The following is a 19,277-nucleotide window of genomic DNA, read 5'->3' as shown; positions in this document are numbered from 1 at the left end:
TTTTAATGCCAACACTGGGGAGGCAGAAGTAGGAGGATCACTGTGAGTTCGAGGCTACCCTGAGAGCTGAGATTGCATGGTGAATTCCAGTTCAGCTTGAGCTAGTGTGACAGACCCTGCCTAAAAAAAGAAAAAAAAAAAAAGCTAGGGCTGGGGAGGTGGCTCAGAGCACACAGCAGTAGCTGGGCAAGTGTGAGCACCTGGGTTTGGATCCGCGGCACCATGGACAGACGCTATAGCGGGTACCTGTAATCCCAGCACGTTTACAGCGAAGAGAAGTGGAGAAAGTGCTCATCCGTTCTGGATCACGCTGGGCGAGAGAGCATGGTCCCTGACGGGAGAGGTTCAGACTGAGGAAATGGTCTCACTATAGCAAAGGGAAATCACCTTCAGGGAAATCAAAGGCCAGGACTTGTGAGCCTAACGGTAGTCATGAGCTGAGTTCTGAATTCCCTGCACTTTGCATATGTAGTAGAGATTTGGGCTACATAGTGTCACCCTTGCTCCAGGTGGATCTGGAGGAGGGACAAGACACTGCTTATCTCAAGGAACAGGTCAGGTAGTATAGGCACTTCTAGAGGCTGTGACTTTATTTTTGGTTTTTCAAGGCAGGGTCTCACTCTAGCTCAGGCTGACCTGGAATTCACTACATAGTCTCAGGGTGGCTTTGAACTCACAGTGATCCTCCTACCTCTGCCTCCCAAGGGCTGGGATTAAAGGCATGTGCCACCATACCTGGCCTTTTAAAATTTTTAATTTAATTTTATTATGAGAATGGGGCTTCAGGGCCTCTAGCCACTGCAAACAAACTCCAGACGCATACACCACCTTGTGCATTTGGCTTACTTGGGTCTTGAGGAATTTAATCTGGATCCTTTGGCTTTTCAGGCCAATGCCTTAACAGCTTATCCATCCCTCCAGCCTGGCTGTGACTTCTTGGTTTGAGCTACCTGGGTCCCTACTTAGGAGTCCCATGACTGATGCAGCCTTGAGGAGGCCCAGAACAGCCCCGTGCCCCCATCCTGATACCTCTGAGCCCCAGGCAGGGCCTATCAGCTGCACAGACAAGGAGGCTGCTAAACTCATGCGGCTTTGCATTCTGCAGGAAGAAGACCGCTATAAGCTGATGCTCATTCGGAGTGACAGTGAAAACATTGCTAGTAACTACTTCCGATCCAAGAGGGCCATCCAGATCCTCAGCACAGACCCCATGAAGAGCCTCAGTGAGTACCCTGCCCACCAGCCTTTCCTTCCCCTCCTCTTCCCTTCCCTCCTCCCCAATGGGAAGAGTGCCACACACTGATTTTGAAGGTCCAAAACCCTTTCCTTTCATGAGCCTCAGTTTCTTCAGGTATAAAATGAGAAGCAGGACAGTGAGATGAGCTGGAGAAACACCTTGGTCATAGGTACTTGGGTTAAATCAACTGTTCACTTCTGTGACAAATACCTGGGAGAAATAACTTGAAGAAAGTGTTATTTGGGGGCTGGAGAGATGGCGCAGTCATTAAGGCACTTGCCTGCAAATCCTAAGGATCCAGGTCCAATTCCCGAGAACCCATGTAAAGCCAGTGGCATATGTGTCTGGAGTTTGTTTGCAGTGGCTAGAGGACCCAGCATGCACTCTCTCTCTGTCTGCCTCTTTCTGTCTCTTCCTCAAATAAATAAAATATTAAAGAAAAAGAAAGGGGTATTTTGGCTCATGGGTTCAGAGGTTTCAGTACATTGTTGCTGGCAGTGGGAGCATGCTGAGCTGGTCACATCATGGTGGCTGTGATGGTTGTTGTCAACTTGATGGGATTTAGAACCACCATGGAAATGAATCTCTGAGCATGTCTGAGAGAAATTTTCTAGATTAGATTAGTTAAGATGGGAGGACCCCACCCTAGCACAAGTCCATGGGCTGGGTGTCCTGGAGAGAACTGGCTGAGCAGCAGCATTCATTGCTCTCTGCTTCCTGACTGTGGGAGTAATGTGATGAGCTGCTTCATGCTCCTGCTGCCATGCCTTCCCCGCCATGATGGACTACAATGTCAAACCATAAGCAAGTGGACGTAAACCCTTCCTTCCCTAAGTTGCATCTGGTCAGGTGCAGGGTCACAGCAACAAGAAGGTAGCAACTTCAGTGGCTGACGCCGTGGTGGCTGGGAGGTAGAGAGCATGCTTGTGTCAGGATGCTTCCTCCTCCTTTCTGGTCCATGTGGGCCTCCAGCTTACTGAATGGTGCCACCTACCTTCATGACAGGTCTTCCTTCATTTGCTGTCCCACAAGCTAGTCATCCCTGGAAACATCACCCCTGCAGACACACCACATTCAGAAGTGTTCTTTACTCATTGCCTAGGCATTTTTCAATGCAACCAAGGTGACAAGGTTAACTGTCACAATGCTCAGTACCTATCAGTACATAGTTTCCTTTCTCATCCTTTGTCAGCTTGTGGGGAGGTGCTGTACCCGATTGAGTCCCTGACACACATGTGGGCACTCACATGAAGGTGCATGGGTCAGGTCTCACTAGTTACTCTGGCTTTCTTAGATGCCACTGTGGTGGATTTCCCTAAAGAAAATGATGTCAAAGGGGATAAGAGGGGCCCCACAACAAAACGGTTTCTAGAATTGAAAAATCATTTCATACTGCTTTTAAAGATTAAAGACAGGCCTAGGTGTGGTGGTACACAGCTTTAATCCCAGCACTCACACCATGAGTTCAAGGCCACCCTGAGACTACAGAGTGAATTCCAGGTCAGCCTGGGCTAGACTGAGACCCTACCTTGAAAAACCAAAAACAAATAAAGAAACAAACAACCTCCCTCCCCCAAAACCCACAAACAAACAAAACACTAAAGAAAGGGTTGGAGGACTGGAGAGATGGCTTAGCAGTTAAGGTGCATGCCTGCGAAGCCTAAGGACCCAGGTTCTATTCTCCAGGTCCCATGTAAGCCAGATACACAAAGTGGTGCATGCATCTGGAGTTCATTTGCAGTGGCTAGAGGCCCTGACATGCCCATTCTCACTCTGTCTCTCTCTCTCTCTGTTTCCAATAAATAAATAAATAAATAAATAAATAAATAAATAAATAAATAAATAAAATCTTTTAAAAAAAGAAAGAAAGGGTTGGAGAGATGGCACAGAGGTACTTGCCTGCAAAGCCTAACAACCTGGGTTCTATTCTCCAGTGCCTATGTAAAGCCAGATGCACAAAATGACACATGTGTCTGGAGTTCATTTTCAATGGCTGGTGGCCCTGGTGTGGCCATTTCTCTCTCTCTCTCTGCTTGCAGATAAATAAGTAAATAAAATATCTTAAGAAAACTAAACACAGAGCCAAGTGTGTCAGGTCAGCCTAGGCTACAGTGAGACCCTACCTCAAAAAACAAAAACCTAAAAACAGAGTTCAGTAAATATCATTGAGAAAGCTGGGCATGGTGGCGTACACCTTTAATCCCAGCACTCTGGAGGTAGAGGTAGGAGGATTGCTTTGAGTTCAAGACCAGCCTGAGACTACATAGTGAATTCCAGGTCAGCGTGGGCTAGAGTGAGACCCTACCTTGAAACCCACCCCCGACATATGTATGTGTGCACGTGGGTGTGTATCAGTATGAAGCAAATCTTAGTTCTATACTGAGGCTGTGTGTGTGTGTGTGTGTGTGTGTGTGTGTGTGTGTGTGGGCATGCCAGGGTCTCTCTTTGCTGCAAACAAGTGGCTTTATGTGGGTGGCTGGGGAACTGAACCCAAGTCAGCAGGCTTTAAAAGCAAACTCCTGTAACTGCTGAGACATCTCCCCAGCCCCTGCACTGAATCTCTGTAAGATACTGAGTGAGTGGAGTTGAGGAATATATGGAGAGATAGATCAAGGTAGAAATGAGCACCAGTTGAGTTTCTGATATTGGGCTCATGTGGCAGATGAAGAAACTGAGGCTCAAGAGGTGATGTGGCCCCAACCCCTCCATCCCAGACCTTCTTGGATAGAACTCCAGCCAGAGCAGCCTCAGAGCGGCTGGGTGGGGGTTGGCCAGGCTGCATATGTGGATGTCTCCTCCACCTGGCTCTCATGGCTCACTCATACCCTCTGCCCTCTACTCCACAGCACATCACAACTCTCCGCCAGGCCTCAGTTCCCCACTCAGCAACAATTCTACCATCCCACTCACCCAGACCCCTGAAATGCCCCAGCCCAGACCCTTCCGCCTGGAGTCCCTCGACATCCCCTTCGCCAAGGCCAAGCGTAAGAAAAGCAAAAGCAACTTCAGCAATGAACCTCTGTGATCAAGCTGCCTGCTGTTATCTGCCTTTAGGCTTCTAGAAACTTCCAGGCCTCTTTGCCCTCTCCCCTCGTGCCCCAGGCCTCAGCCCTGGGAAGACACATTCCCTTCCCTGTTCCCCAGAGAGACTGCCTTGGCTCAGGGCAAGGCTTGATCTACTTAGTGGCTGTACCGCCCTCCCGAGAGAAGCCTATACCAGCTGTTCACTCCACATCAGTGTTTCCATCGATTCTCTTGCCACGGAGCCCTCCAGATTGGGTCTGCCTTCATGGGCTCCAATGTCTCAGGGTGTTCACCAGCAGTCCCAACATTGGCACAGCCACTGGCACATGGATGAAACTCAACGTCTTGGAGATTAAGACTTGTGCTTCTGTGTGATTTGCCCTTCCCAGGGAGGCTTGCTCCACACAGTAGGCTCAAGTGGCGACCTGAGGCAGCCAGCCATTCTGCTCTGCCTGTTCCTGGCTGGGCTGAGGATCTGAGAAGGCTGCTTCAAACTATGTTGCCCAATAAACTGGCTCTTCCCCAAACCTCTGATGTGTCGTGGAGGGTGGAGCCCCTGCTATTCATGGGAGGTGTTTCCAAATAGATTTTTCACTGCCTCAGGCCCCAGGGTTTGTATGACCAGCATAAATGTATTTTTCTGAGGACAGTGAGCTTTAAGGAATCTGTGGGCCAGAGTAGCAAAGCCCTTATGGAAAGAGAACCATGTCTTTCTGAGGCAGAAAAGGACCTAGGTTTTGACAGTCCTAGGTGGGGAGGCGAGCTCTGCTGGAAGAACTGGGTGTTCTGACGGCCAGAAATGAACCCTCATCTCCCACCCAGGGGCTAGAACACACCCCTTGTATTCCAGGCCTGCCCTGTGAGGGGCCTACAACCTGAGGGAGCTGTGTCTGGAGCCACATCTGTCAATGGGGTAACACATTATTTTGTGAAGGTTTACTGCAGTAGTGTATAAGCCCTAGGCTCAGTGCTAGTTCTCCTGGGTCTGCCTCCCATCACTCTTTCGTATCGATTACTGTGGTATGCCGCACAAGTCTTATCCCTGGGCCAAGGAGGTCACTGAAGGTTAGGTCGGAGGGGTAGAAGCAAGTCAGGGGAGGCCAACTCAGGTCTGTATGGGAACCAAGACGTCCCCCTTCCCCAATCCCACAGCCTTGGGTGGTTCTTCATCTATCCGAGGTGAAGAGATGAAGATTCCAGGAGGTTTAAGATGGGAGCGTGTGGAGGGCGCCCCTGGTGGAGAGAACTGTAGGAGCAGCAAGCAAGAGTGCGTGGCTCAAGGCTTGGTACCTAGGTCAGGAACAAGAGGGAGGATGAAGGTATGGAGCTGGGTTTGCAAGTGGAGGCCTAAAAGTGAAGAGAGCCTTTGGATGCCTTGTGCAGTGACAGTTCACTAAACAACTGGTCAACGTCATTGGGTGGCAGGTCTGCACAGCAGGGGTGAGTTAGTGTGGACAAACTGGGGGCAAGAGATGTAATTTTGATTTCTGTCTCCATTCTTGGGCTGGCAGACAAGTGTCAGAGAATGGCTCCCCTCTCTCTAAAATTACTCTCACCACTGTGGTGGAACTCAGAACAGCTGACTCTTTGGAGTGGTCGAGGGTGTTGAGGTGAACCGAGGGGCTCCTGTGTGATTTTAAAAGCAGGGAGCCAGCACTACTGAGAGCAGGTAGGGGGCTGGACCTCGTCATGATCCCTATTTAAATCCAAGCAGCTGGCCTGAAGAGCAAGGCGATGGCCGGGATCAGAGCTGGTGGACGCTCCCGAGGTCAAAGTTAGAGCTTCTGATGGCGAGGCCAGTCCACCGGCCGTTCAGATGGACTCCCGGCTGGCAGCAGCTGCAGCGCTCCTGATCCTACTTCCCCACCCCACTGTTCCCTAACGGTGAGGGCCGAGGGGGTGATCCCACATGCCGTCGTAATTGCAAAAATAAGGAACCAGACGCCGAGACTGGTGGCCTATGCCTTTAATCCCAGCTCCCGAGAGGCTGAGGTAAAGGATCGCCGAGAGTTCGAGGCCAGCTGAGTCTACATAGTGAATTCCAGGTCAGCCTGGGCTACAGCGAGACCCTACCTGGAAACCCCAAAACCCGTCAAGAGAGGAGCAAAAGGACACTCGGCTTTGCTGATTGGTCGCGGCTGCAGAGCTGTCTCTCCATGATTGGCTCTTTTTCTTGGGGGGAGGCGGAACCTCAAGCACCTTCCGCCAGTAAGGCGCCCAAAATCCGCCTCTGACCCGGACACTTCCGGCGGCGCGCCCTGCTCCCTACCTCCCAGGTCGGGGCTCTGCACCCAGTTCCCTAAAGTATCCGCCGGTCACTTCCGGTTGGTGCTCCTCTGCCGCGAGCGACGATTGGACGACTATAGACGGCTCACTTCCGGTGCCCAGTGCTGGGTTCTCCGGCAGGAAGAGAAAAATGGAGCCTCCCAGTGCAGCCCGTGCTTGGTCCCTCTTCTGGCTGCTGCTGCCCTTTCTGGGCTCGGTATGCGCCAGCGGTCCCCGCACCCTAGTGTTGCTGGACAACCTCAACGTGCGGGATACGCACTCGCTTTTCTTCCGGAGCCTGAAGGGTGAGAACGGGGTTGGGGAGGAGCCGGAGGGCATCACCACGGTCCCTCCCACTCGGCCTCCTGCCGCAGCTCGCACGGGGCTGGCCTGCCGCCTGGGGTGCCATTCTCGCCGTGATCTGTAGTGCGGTTTCCCTCCACTCCCTCTTTTCTTCTCGTTCAGACCGAGGCTTTGAGCTCACGTTCAAGACCGCCGACGACCCCAGCTTGTCCCTCATTAAGTACGGGGAGTTCCTCTATGACAATCTCATCATCTTCTCCCCCTCGGTAGAAGGTAAGGGCTCCAAACACCTGCATTCGCATTCGAGGCCTTGTACTGATCTATTTGTTTTTCTGTTGTGATCCCTGGACACGTTCCGGGTCTCGGGATGGGTTGTCAGCCAGGGCACCGTTGCTGCCGCAGTAGAGGAAATTGTCAGTTTTTGACCTTGGCTCTGGAGGGAGCATCTTTCAAAAAGACACAGCTAAGGGGCTGGAGGGATGGCTTATCGGTTAAGGCGTTTGCCAGCAAAGCCAGAGGACCCAGGTTCAATTCTCCAGGACCCACGTTAGCCAGATGCACAAGGGGGCGTTCACCTGGAGTTCCTTTGCAGTGGCTGGAGGCCCTGGCGCGTGCTCGCACTCACTCGCGCGCTCACTCTCTCTCTCCCCCTCTTTCTCTCTGTCAAATAAGTTATAAATAAATTTTTTAAAAGACACAGCTAAGGTTGTGAAGTCAAACATTGTTGTTGACTGTGGAACTCCTGGTTCTGCTGTTCTAAGGAGATGACTTTCTCCACAGGTGGCCTAATAATATAGCGCCCCTTGATTTGGTTTGTCTGTGTGCAAAGAATTGGCATGTTATTAGTAGGGATTGTTGTAAGAAGGCATCCTGTAGTGTAATAGGTCTTAAAAGTTTAGGTCGCCCCGAGGGCTAGATGGACATGTCCCTCAGTGTAGCAGGAGGACTGATTGAAAAGAATGTCTTCTCCTTATTACCTAATTTATACTTTATTTCTACCTTACGAGTCCATCCACCCTACCACTGGTTATTTTTGTCATGAAGTGAAACTGAATGAACATTTGTCTCCCTGGCCTGACTTTATTTGGGGGGGAAGCGTTCTTGTACTCCCCTGGGTCTGAGAGAACAAGTCTGATGGTAGGGTGTCTTCACTTGACTAAATGTCCCCAGTTTCTTTGGCTAGTTCTCTTTTATCATGCTGTTTTGGTGAGCCTACTCAGCATCTACTTCCTTGCTTCATTTTATCTTCTTGAAGGACTCACAGTGTCATTGTCTGGGATAACATGCTCCTGCCATCCATCCCTGAAGCTTAGACTGTCTTTTAATTCCTTGGTAGGGCATTTGTCTCTTGCAGGTCTGCCAAATCCTTGAAGTTTTCCCAAGGCTCCTGACACTTCCTGTGTTACTCCTTGCAACTGCCCAGTGACATGGGCCTTGGAAAATTGGCTTTTGGAAGCAACAGTTGTTGGGTAGATGTGTCCCCACAACTTTATAGGTTAAAATCTTCAAATGAACCGGGTGTAGTGGTGCCTGCCTTCAATCCTAGCACTTAGGAGGCAGAAGTAGGAGGATCACTGCTGTGAGTTCGAGACCACCCTGAGATGACATAGTGGATTCCTTGGCTAAGGGGAGACCCTACCTCGAAAACCCAAAAACCAAAACCAAAAATCTTCAAATGCAGAATGGGAGTTGGCTTGGTGGATACAGTACTTGCTATGCAAGTGTAGTTATGTGAGTCCAGGTCCCCAGAACTCGCATAAAGCTGGACATTGTAGTGGGCATCTGTAATCCCAGCATGCCTAAGGCAAGAAGGGAGGTAGAGCCAGGAGAATCTCCCCAAAGCTTGGAAGCCAGCTAGCCTGGTAAAGGCAGTGGCGGACAAGAGACCCTGCCTCAAATGAAGTAGGAGGTAAGGGTAAGCTCTGGAAGTTGTCCTCTGACCTCTTCATGTGTTGCCCACAAACACATAAAGATGCATGCGCACATGGTATTTAAATGCCTTGAATGGAGCTCTCAGTAGTGACTGGGGCTTGTCAAGTTTCTGATGTGCCTAGGACTCTTAAATGGGTATGACCGGATGGATTGGGTTAGGAGGTAAGGGTAGGAAGCCTGCTCTTGAGGAGTTCTTACAGATGTCTAAGGAAACACAGACTGGAAATGAGTTAAACAAGCCCTGTGTCTGTGTATCAGATGTGCTTCTGGGGATAGACAGGGAAGGAAAGATGCAGTGGGTGAGACAGACTAGGTGGTCAGGAGAAACAGTGTTTCCTAAATGCTATCAGGATTTCTACCACATTCCATACCATCTGTTCTAGTAACATTTTTCATATTGACCTTAAAAAAAACTAAAGCTGGGCATGGTGGAACATGCCTTTAATCTCAGAGACAGAGGTAGGAGGATTGCTGTGAGATCAAGGCCAGCCTGAAAGTACATAGTGAATTCTAGGTCATCCTGAGCTAGAGTGAGACCTTTGAAAAACCCGGGGATGGGGGGTGGGGGTGGGGTTAATGGATGGGGACTAAAGCTAGATGGGGTGGAACATGCCTTTAATCCCAGCACTTGGAGGCTAAGGTAGGAGGGTCGCTGTTGTGAGTTCAAGGCCAGCCTGAGACTACATAGTGAATTCCAGGTCAGCCTGGGCTAGAGTGAGACCCTACCTTAAGAAACAAACAAACAAACAAACAACAACAACAAAACATTTTAAATGGGTACCAGTGATGAGCCCAGTTTGGCCACTGTAAATGGAAAGCCAGTTTCTTCACGTCATATGCAGAAGGAAACTGAATAGACAGTGAAAGCAATGTTGTTCTGTTCAAGGAGGTTCAGTTGCCTGCTGAGGGGTTGAGTCTGAGTTCCCCCTTCAAAGAGGGCATTGGTAAAGGTAGGGGAGTTCTGAAGACTGATGTTGAACTGAGGCATTCTCTTTGTTGGAGAAAGCTTGAACAATAATCAGAAAGGAAATCACTTTGGCTGAAGTGTAACTTAGCTGTTTCAAGCCCTGACCTCCATCAGACCTCCATCACTTTTGTGGCCTTTTCTGCTTGAGGGTTCAGGTTGTAGGTTTGGCTTTGCCATGAGACCTGGCTTCCTTCATGTCCTCTAGAATCCTCAGGCTTCCAGGCTGCATGTGCAAGAGAATGGCATCCTTAGCACATGCTGTGTACCTGGAAAACACTGGAGCCCTGTGCTGTAGGTGGGGAGATGGGCTCAGAAAGATGCAGGGAATTGCCTTGCAGAGCTGGTGTTGAGGGGCACTTATGGGTGGAACACTGTAGGTGTTTAGCAGCACCCAGGGCTCCACCCACCAGGTAGCAATAGCCACTTTCCTACTATTTGACAGCCAGAAATGTCAGACAGTGCTCTGCAGGGCGCCGTTGCCCAGGTCAAAAGCTGTTGTGCTACTGTGCTATACTTAGAAGTGGTTGTTTTAGCATGCGTATGATTTTTGTTTTTCTTTTTTCTAAATTTTTTTGTTTATTTTTATTTATTTATTTGAGAGTGACAGAGAGAGAGAGAGAGAGAGCGAGCGAGAGTGCACGCATGCTTCCAGCCACTGCAAATGAACTCCAGATGCATGTGCCTCCTTGTACATCTGGCTAACATGGGTCCTGGGGAGTCAAGCCGCAAACTGGGGTCCTTAGGCTTCACAAGCAAGCACTTAACCACCAAGCCATCTCTCCAGCCCCTGATTTTTGTTTTTCAACAAAAATCTAGGGTCTCACCCTAGCCGAGGCTGACCTGGAATTCACTATGTACTCTCAGAGTGGCCTCAAACTCACTGTGATCCTCCTACCTTTGCCTTCCAAGTGCTGGGATTAAAGGTGTGTGCCAGCACTCCCAGCTTGAGTTTTTAAAATATTTATTTATTTGAGAGAGAGGGAGGGAGAGAGAGAGAATGGGCACACCTGTGCCTCTAGCCACTGCAAATAAACTCCAGATGGATGTGCCATTTTGTGCATCTACCTTTACATGGTTACTGGGGAATCGAACCCAGGTTGTTAGGCTTTGCAGCAAGTGCCTTAATTGCTGAGCCATCTCTCAAGCCTGTGTTTGGTTTTTGTACGTGTGTGTTTATATTCATGTAGGTACATGTGTGGGGGTGTGCACGCACCTGTGTTCTCTAGTTTATTTTGAATCAGGGTCTCTCACTGATCCCAGAACTCACCAATTCAGTTAGACAAGCTAGCCAGAGCCTTCTGAGAAATCTCATATAATTTCTCACTAGAGACAGATTCTCCTGTCTTCTCCTTCCCACAGTTGGGATTACCAGTGTGTGCCACCACACTTACCATTTTGTGAGTGCTGGGGATCCAAACTCAGGACCTCACTCTTGTACAGCCAGCACTTTCCCAGCTGAGCCATCTGTCCAGCCCATCTCCCCCCAAGTGTGCTTTCAGAAGTGGCCAAACCTCTCCTGACCTCACTGTGGGAGTGGCCAGATGGCTTTCTGGAAGCAGCAGAGTCCCCAGGTTCAGGATGGCCCTGTTGCCATCTGAATTGATGGGGAGGTGCTATTTTTCCTGAAGATACAGAAAGAGGAGTATTCCATCCAGATCTTTCAGCATCATTTCCTGGACTCCTGTCCTTTTGAATGTGTAGGGAAAGTGCAGTGGACACACTTCAGTGTCTGTCTGTAGTTGGCACATAAGTCCCTTCAGCTGCTCAGACCAGACTCCTTAATGCCCCTCTTTTGGTTGAAGCCACAGCCAGCCCAGCAGCAGGCCATGTGGCTTTACCTTCAGGCCCCTCGAGAAGACCCCCCTTCCTCCCTCCTTCACATCCTTGTGGCCTGGGAGCACCTTCACAGCCTGGCTTCATGGTACCTTCCAACCACATGCTTCACCCTCACCTGTCTTATCTGTACTCTGTCAGCAGGACATCTTTTGGAAGTGTGAATGAATTCATGGCAGTCTCCTCAGAATCCCCCAGTGGCCTCCATGGCAGCTGCCCTCCTGGCACATGAAAGGCCTCCATTAACCACCCTTTTCACCTCATTTCCCCTTCTCTTCCCTGCAGCTTGTCCCTGTTCCACAGACATGGCACTTGTTGTTGGCTCCGTCTGCTGTGCAGTGCCCTGCATGCTCTTGCTGTCCTGCTCAGTGCCACGTCTCTAATGTCACGATTGGAGGGCTCCCTTCGCCAGTCTTGGCACAACAGCTTCTCTTCCCCATTTTCTCATCATTTTTCTTCCCAGCTTACTAGAAATAGTCAATAAGTGGAATAACTTCTGTTGAATATCCCAGTCACTCTGGGGAGGACTGTTGAGCCCAACCAGGCCTGCTTACCTGCTCATGCTAGTTTGGATGTTTGGCCAAGCCAGCTGACCAAAAGAGGACATTATCTCTTCCTTGCAAAAGTTGGAAATTTTTTTGGGGGGGTGTGCATGCAAATGCAGGTGTGTGTGTGTGTGTGTGTGTGTGTGTGTAGCTCAGAGGTCAACTTTTGGGTTGTTCTGTTTTTACACCTCATTTGAGGCAGGGTCTTTATATTTTTATTTTTTAAAATATATGTTTATTTGCAAGCAGGGGCCGCAGGGAATGAGAGAGAATGGATGTGCCAGGGTCTCTTGCCACTGAAAATGAATGCCACGTGCATGTGACACTTTGTATATCTGGATTCACATAGGTCCTGGGGAATCAAATTCCAGCCACTGGGCTTTGCAAGCAAGGAGGCAGGGTTTCTTTCAGTCTTGGCTCTGCTTGCCCAGAGCTGCTGAGAAGCTCTCCTGTTTTCACCCCTCATCTCAAATGTGAGGTGCTGGAATTATAGAAATGTGTCATGCTGATAGCTTTCTTCTGACTTGGGGTCTGGGGATAGAACTCAGGTACCTGGGCTTCAACAGTGAGTACTTGATCCACTGTGCCATCTCCCATTCCCCTAAATGTTAGAAACTAATGAGCCCTTGGGCTGGAGAGATAGCTCAGGAGTTAAAGGAAATGAATAAACCCTTTTGATGATATGTTTAAAAAATCAATGTGAGTTGTGTGGAGCATACTGTGGATATAAATGTGCAGGACTGATGAATAGAAGACAGGAACGCCATTAATGTTAGGATATTGAGTACTCCTGTTAAGTGACAGTGCCATCGTGGATTCTGCAGTGCTTTTGCCCAAACAGTTTGACGAAGTGAAGTTGATAGGCTCTGGAAAACTGTTAGATGACTCCAAACCTGGCTCCAGTGAGGACTGAGGATACCTGCGTGAATGAGAGGTGCTGATAATGGTGCCATGTGAAATTAAGTGGAAATGCAGCATATCTGGGTGGATACATGCAACTTGAAATGTGCACTCCTGGCTTGACAAATCAGGAGGTATTTGGTGATTGCACCTAAATCTCTAAATGTTTGCGAATCTGAGGTCTTGTTTTGAGTCTTCCTTTCGGAACGCAGGGACGAGTCTCAGAAGATGTGTGTTTTCCCTCCCTTTCATTTTGGGCCTGGTGGGGGTCTCACTTTGTAATCAACTGTGGCTGCTCTATAGGGTGTCCTCCCCCCAACAGTCAGGGAGTGGGGACAGGATGCCAGTGGTCACTGTGTGGGCCTTCTTTCAGATTTTGGCGGCAACATAAACGTGGAGACCATCAGTGCCTTCATTGACGGTGGTGGCAGCGTCCTGGTGGCTGCCAGCTCCGACATCGGTAAGTCTGCACTGGGAAGTTCTGGGGCTTTCCCCCAGTTCTTCGGGAAGGCTGAGAGCTGCCAAGGTGGCATTGGCTGGTGGGGGGAGGGTCGGGCAGTGAGGGGTAGGTGCCCTGTCCTATGACACTGAGAACATTGTTTGCTTTGTTTGTCATGTTGTTTTGCTGGGCTTTTCCATTACAGAGAGAAGTCAAGTTAGGTGTTGGCTGAGCCAAAGCATTGATTTATTATTATTATTATTGGTCTTTGGAAGTTTCAAAGACAACCAGCAGTGGGAGAATTGCATCTTCAATGTGCTGGTCACTCGACTTTGACAGCTCATAGCACGGGGCCAAGTTCTATCCTTCAGCAGAGACAGATGTTCGTTTTTGGTTTTTTGAAGCAGGTCTCTCCAGCCCAGACAGACCTAGAACTCACTCCGTAGTCCCAGGCTGGCCTTGAACTCACAGTGATCCTCTTACCACTGTCTCCCAAGGGCTGGGATTAAAGGTGCATACCACCACACTTGGCTTCATATAAATTTGTTAGTCTCGGGCCTGGAGAGATGGCTTAGCGGTTAAGCGCTTGCCAGTGAAGCCTAAGGACCCCGGTTCAAGGCTCGATTCCCCAGGAGCCACGTTAGCCAGATGCACAAGGGGGTGCATGCGTCTGGAGTTTGTTTGCAGTGGCTGGAGGCCCTGGCGCGCCCGTTCTCTCTCTTCTCTCCCTATCTGCCTCTTTCTCTCTCTGTCACTATCAAATAAATAAAATAAAAATAAACAAAAAATATTTAAAAAAAAAATTTGTTAGTCTCTAAAATAGAGTCCCCAGGGAATGGGAATGATCCAACTTCAATAATAATATACTTTAGATGTGAATAACAATATGATCCCTAGTTTTGATGCAATATCTGATTTTTGATAGGCAACATTCCTGAGTAGAAACATCCTATAAGATTTTATGCTATTTAACTCAGAAAATTGAAGTTCCAAGAAAACTTGTAATTTTCCCAAAGTCAAAAATTATTAACTAAGAAAAATATTAACTAGGTTAAGATTTGGACATGGATCTGTGTTATGTCTGTTTTGTTTTTAGAGAGAGTCTTATTTTCTAGTCCAGGCCGTCCTGGAATTCACTGTGTGGCCCAGGAAGGCCTTGAACCTGCCTTGATTCTCTGTCTGTGCTTCCTTAGTCCAGAGACAGAGTTTTAAGCCTGATTTCATCTCAGTGGGTGGGTTTCTTGGTGGGGTGATGACAGACTTAGATCTAGGATCGTGGGGCAGGGCAGGCTCTGGTTTTGCCTTAGATGTGCAGAACCCGTCTAGGCCAGGGAGAGGCCAAGCTACCATTCCATCTTCAGTTCTGGTCACGGGCCCTGGAGGCAGTGCCCTGCCTGGTGGCACTGCAGGGTGCTGGGGCTAACCAGTAGTGAGTGAAGGTATGAGAAAGCTGTGACCTGAGGGGCCAAGCTCCGCCAGTCGGGGCTCATCCAGGCATCTTTGGGTCCTTGCAGGTGACCCTCTTCGGGAGCTGGGTAGTGAGTGTGGAATCGAATTTGATGAAGAGAAAACAGCCGTCATTGACCATCACAACTATGATGTCTCAGACCTTGGCCAGGTAATGCCTGTCACCTTCTAATGTGGCTTGGCCTAAAGGCCCAGGAGGGCTTCCCTGATGCCATCTGTCCCTCTCCCCTGCAGCATACACTGATTGTGGCTGACACTGAGAACCTGCTGAAGGCACCGACCATTGTTGGGAAGTCATCTCTAAACCCTGTCCTCTTCCGAGGAGTCGGGTGAGTGGGCAAGGAGGCCAGCAGAACCCCAAGGGAACAAGAGGCCTTTTTTCTTTTTCTTTCTTTTTTTTTTGGTGGTGGGGGTTATCAAGCCAAATTTAGGACTATTTGGGAATGTTCCTTGAGGTGATATGGGTGAGGCATTATTACAGCAAGAGGAGAGCTGTCTATTAAGAAAGGACTCTTCCCTAGCCACATACTGTAGTGCATGCCAATAGTCCTAGTACTTAGAAGGCTGAGGCAGGGGGATTGGAACTTCCATGCCAAATGTGAATGAGAAGTGGGGAGAGAAAAGAGAAAAAGAAAAGGGCTCCAGAGAGAGGAAAAAATATAGGCAGGTAGATATAGACCGATCAAGAAAGAAAGCTCATCCCTGGGAAGAAAGGGCCCTTGGGGTCCCAGGTCCTGGGGCTCGCTCCTGGGTCAGCGTGGGACTGTCTCTCTTTCTGTGCAGGATGGTTGCTGATCCCGACAATCCCTTGGTTTTGGACATCCTGACGGGCTCTTCAACCTCCTACTCCTTCTTCCCAGACAAACCCATCACCCAAGTAAGAGCCTTTTCAGTGTTGAGCCTCCAACTCCTGGGCCCAGGGCAAAGCCCCTTTTAATTTGAGGATTTCAGAGGCAGGCTTTGCTGAGACTGATGAAGAACGAGCTGATGGACTGGGTGGGCACAAGGGTGGAAACACTGGAATTCGGGGTTCCTCCCTTAGGTTGGGGAATGGCTGGCACAGCCATACAGATGTCCAGCCTGTTGTCCACTTGCTCTGGTGGCTTTGCATGTCCCTACTGCTCAGATGACCACCTCCTTCTGCTTCCAGTATCCACACGCAGTAGGGAAAAACACCCTCCTCATTGCTGGGCTCCAGGCCAGGAACAATGCCCGGGTCATCTTCAGTGGCTCCCTGGATTTCTTCAGCGATGCCTTCTTCAACTCGGCAGTGCAGAAGGCCACACCTGGCGCCAAGAGGTAGATACAGCCAGGACCCAGGAGCATGGGGCTGTGTATGGGGAGGAGGAAGGGGGTCTTGTATCCAAGTGTCTGGGTGTGTGCTGTTTAGTGACAACGTTGTGGCACTCCACACTCCTCAGGTGGTAAGGCGTTTGTCTGGAGACTCCTAAGGAATCTCCAGCATTCTTTTAGAAAACTGTATTTGGTCCAGGTGTGGTGGTACACACTTTTAACCCCAGCACTTGGGAGGCAGAAGTTGGAGGATCACATGAGTTCAAGGCCACTCTGACACTACATAGTGAAACTCTACCTCAAAAAAAAAAAAAAAACAAGGACTAGAGAGATGGCTTAGCAGTTAAGGTGTTTGCCTACAAAGCCAAAGGACCCTGGTTCGATTCTCCAGGATCCACATAAGTCAGGTGCACAAGGGGGCGCATGCAATCTGATGTTTGTTTGCAGTGGCCCAAGGCCTGAGTGTGCCCATTCTCTCTCTCTCTCTCTCTCCCTCTTTCTCGCAAATAAATAATAAAAACTAACTTAAAAAAAAACACTTAAAAAAAACAAATAACTGTAGGGCTGGGGAGATGGCTTAGCAGTTAAGCGCTTGCCTGTGAAGCCTAAGGACCCTGGTTTGAGGCTTAATTCCCCAGGACCCATGTTAGCCAGATGCACAAGGGGGCGCATGCATCTGGAGTTCATTTTCAGTGGCTGGAGGCCTGGTGTGCCCATTCTCTCTCTCTCTCTCTCTCTCTCTCTCTCTCTCTCTCTCTCTCTCTGCCTCTTTCCCTGTTGCTCTCAAATAAGTAAATAAAAATTTAAAAAACCCAACTGTATATTTGGGGCTGGGGTGTGGCTCAGTACTACAGCACTTGTCTAGCATGCATGAGGCTTGGGTTTGATTCCTAGCACCAGAAAAAAAAGACTTGTGCAACTACCACCCAGAGCAATACCACCCACCCTGTCCATTCTTGTGTCCCCCTTAACTGTGGACATCTAGGTACATGAGCCTCCTTGCAGAACCTTGTTTAGTGTCTGCTGGCCTGGTGGTCATGAGTAGCCTGGCCTATTAAGTACTCCCAACAGTGGGCTGCAAGGATCCCAACCTCTCCTTTCCCTCTGCAGATATCCCCAGACTGGCAATTATGAGCTAGCTGTGGCCCTGTCCCGCTGGGTGTTCAAGGAGGAGGGTGTCCTCCGTGTGGGGCCTGTATCCCATCATCGGGTGGGCGAGAAGTCCCCACCCAATGCCTACACTGTCACAGACCTAGTGGTAAGAGCTCTTGGGGTAGGTGGGTGTCAAAGTGAATGCTCAAAGTATTTACATTTTAATTGTGGCTTCAGAGGTATACAGAAAGATAACTCATCCCACCCCTTAGGAGAGCTGGCACAGGTGTGGAGCCTGGTCCTAACCCTCACCCTGGACTCCTTTGGGAAAGTTGATACGGACAGCTCTTGGCATGTCACCGTGGGACATGGCAGTGAGAGGGCCTCTAACATTTAGCTTTGCCAGGGAAGTCAGATTTATAAGAGAAGTAACATTTCATTTTGAGCTTAAAGATGGATTTCATGGGCCAGAGAAGTGGGTGAAGACAGGCATGCATCAAACTTGGAAGCCTGCACACTTGCCAGTGCCTGTATATTGTGGAGAGAGCTCTGGGTCCATATCTGCTGAAGACCTTGAGTCGTGACGGGCTCAGAGGCTGCCAGCTGTTGGCCTTGCTGAGAGTGGTCAACTTAGGGATGACAGGTGACAGTGGCTTCCATGGGTTGGCAGGACTCTTCTTGTCCATGTTTGTAGGGTGGAATTAAGGGCTGTACCCCTGTAGTTCACTGGCCATCCTGGCTAACCCAGCCTCTTGTTTCAGGAGTACAGCATCGTGATTGAACAGCTCTCCAATGGCAGGTGGGTCCCATTTGATGGGGATGACATCCAGCTGGAATTTGTGCGCATTGATCCTTTCGTGCGGACCTTCTTGAAGAGGAAAGGTGAGTGTGATTCCTGGCAGTGAAGGCTGCGCCAGGCCCTGCCATGCATGCGTCTGTGGGCCGTCGAGGAACGCTGTGGTGCGCGTGTTGTGGGCCGTCGAGGAATGCTCTGGTGCATGCGTCTGTGGCCTGTCAAAACGCTTTGGTGTGCGTGTCTGTGGGCCGTCAAGGAATGCTCTGGTGCGCGTGTCTGTGGGCCGTCGAGGAATGCTCTGGTGCATACATCTGTGGGCCATTGAGGAATGCTGTGGCTCTGTGCGTGACTTCTTTCCTAGGTGGCAAGTACAGTGTCCAGTTCAAGTTGCCTGATGTCTACGGCGTATTCCAGTTTAAGGTGGATTACAACCGGCTTGGTTACACACATCTGTACTCTTCTACTCAGGTAAGCCAGGAGTGGTCTGTTTCTCGCCAGCAGTTACGACACCCTCCTCAGGTCCCCTGGCCTGGGCCTGCCACCTGTGTCTCGTTGCAGGTGTCTGTGAGGCCACTGCAGCACACGCAGTATGAGCGCTTCATCCCCTCTGCCTATCCCTACTACGCCAGCGCCTTCTCCATGATGGCAGGACTCTTCATCTTCAGCATTGTCTTCTTGCACATGAAGGAGAAGGAGAAGTCGGACTGAGGGGCCGGAGCCCAGGACTCTCTACAGCAGGGAGATGGGTGGAGGATTTGTTGGAGTGGATTGGTTGCTTTGTTATTTTTTTTTTAGAGCCATGGGAAAATGGCACAGCCTTACCTCAACGGGAGATGCAGTGTTGAGCACCAGGGGGTGGGGGCCAGGGGACAATTTTTACATTTTCCCACCTTGAATTGTGACATTTTTGATGTGTGGGTCAATTTCATTTCTAAAATAAAGAGAAATGTTACCCTCACATCAGTGGCCTACCACTCTTGTTGGTGGGGATGCTGTCCAGAAATAACTTGCCAAAAACTGGTTGTTTTTCCACTTAGCTCTGAAGCAAAAGTACATCCTAGCTTTTCTCCTTGGGGGCCTAAAGCTATAAATAAGCTCAGGAGGTGGAGAATCTAGAGTGACAAGACTGCACCCAGAGAGAATACCGTAAGTGCAAAGCAAGTGTGAATTTCACGTGAATCTTG

General features: G+C 49.6%; 2 protein-coding genes across 2 annotated transcripts in view; both read left to right on the top strand.

The window, feature by feature from the left end:
* The window catches only part of Kif17 (kinesin family member 17), a 30,718-nt gene extending 25,957 nt beyond the window's left edge, over nt 1-4,761 (top strand). The window contains exons 10-11 of the mRNA XM_045149088.1: nt 1,106-1,223; nt 4,084-4,761. Coding sequence (XP_045005023.1) covers nt 1,106-1,223; nt 4,084-4,262 — 297 coding nt within the window. The 3' untranslated portion in view covers nt 4,263-4,761. The remainder of the gene's footprint in view (nt 1-1,105; nt 1,224-4,083) is intronic.
* Nucleotides 4,762-6,562: 1,801 nt separating this feature from the next.
* Ddost (dolichyl-diphosphooligosaccharide--protein glycosyltransferase non-catalytic subunit) lies at nt 6,563-19,051 on the top strand. Its single transcript, XM_045148683.1, has 11 exons — nt 6,563-6,831; nt 6,992-7,102; nt 13,380-13,466; nt 14,960-15,063; nt 15,147-15,241; nt 15,696-15,789; nt 16,063-16,211; nt 17,316-17,463; nt 18,059-18,179; nt 18,455-18,561; nt 18,652-19,051. The coding sequence occupies exons 1-11, from the start codon at nt 6,678-6,680 to the stop codon at nt 18,799-18,801; spliced, it is 1,320 nt and encodes a 439-aa protein (XP_045004618.1). The 5' UTR covers nt 6,563-6,677; the 3' UTR covers nt 18,802-19,051.
* The last annotated feature ends 226 nt before the right edge of the window (nt 19,052-19,277 follow it).

The sequence above is a fragment of the Jaculus jaculus genome, chromosome 5 (assembly GCF_020740685.1).
Source record: "Jaculus jaculus isolate mJacJac1 chromosome 5, mJacJac1.mat.Y.cur, whole genome shotgun sequence".
Lineage (NCBI taxonomy): Eukaryota > Metazoa > Chordata > Mammalia > Rodentia > Dipodidae > Jaculus > Jaculus jaculus.
This window is presented reverse-complemented; position numbering and strand designations above follow the sequence as displayed.

Coding starts and splice junctions, on each gene's coding strand:
- Ddost (XM_045148683.1), top strand. CDS start 6,678: ATGGAGCCTCCCAGTGCAGCCCGTGCTTGGTCCCTCTTCTGGCTGCTG. Junction 17,464..18,058: donor ACACTGTCACAGACCTAGTG/GTAAGAGCTCTT, acceptor CTCTTGTTTCAG/GAGTACAGCATCGTGATTGA. Junction 18,180..18,454: donor GACCTTCTTGAAGAGGAAAG/GTGAGTGTGATT, acceptor CTTCTTTCCTAG/GTGGCAAGTACAGTGTCCAG.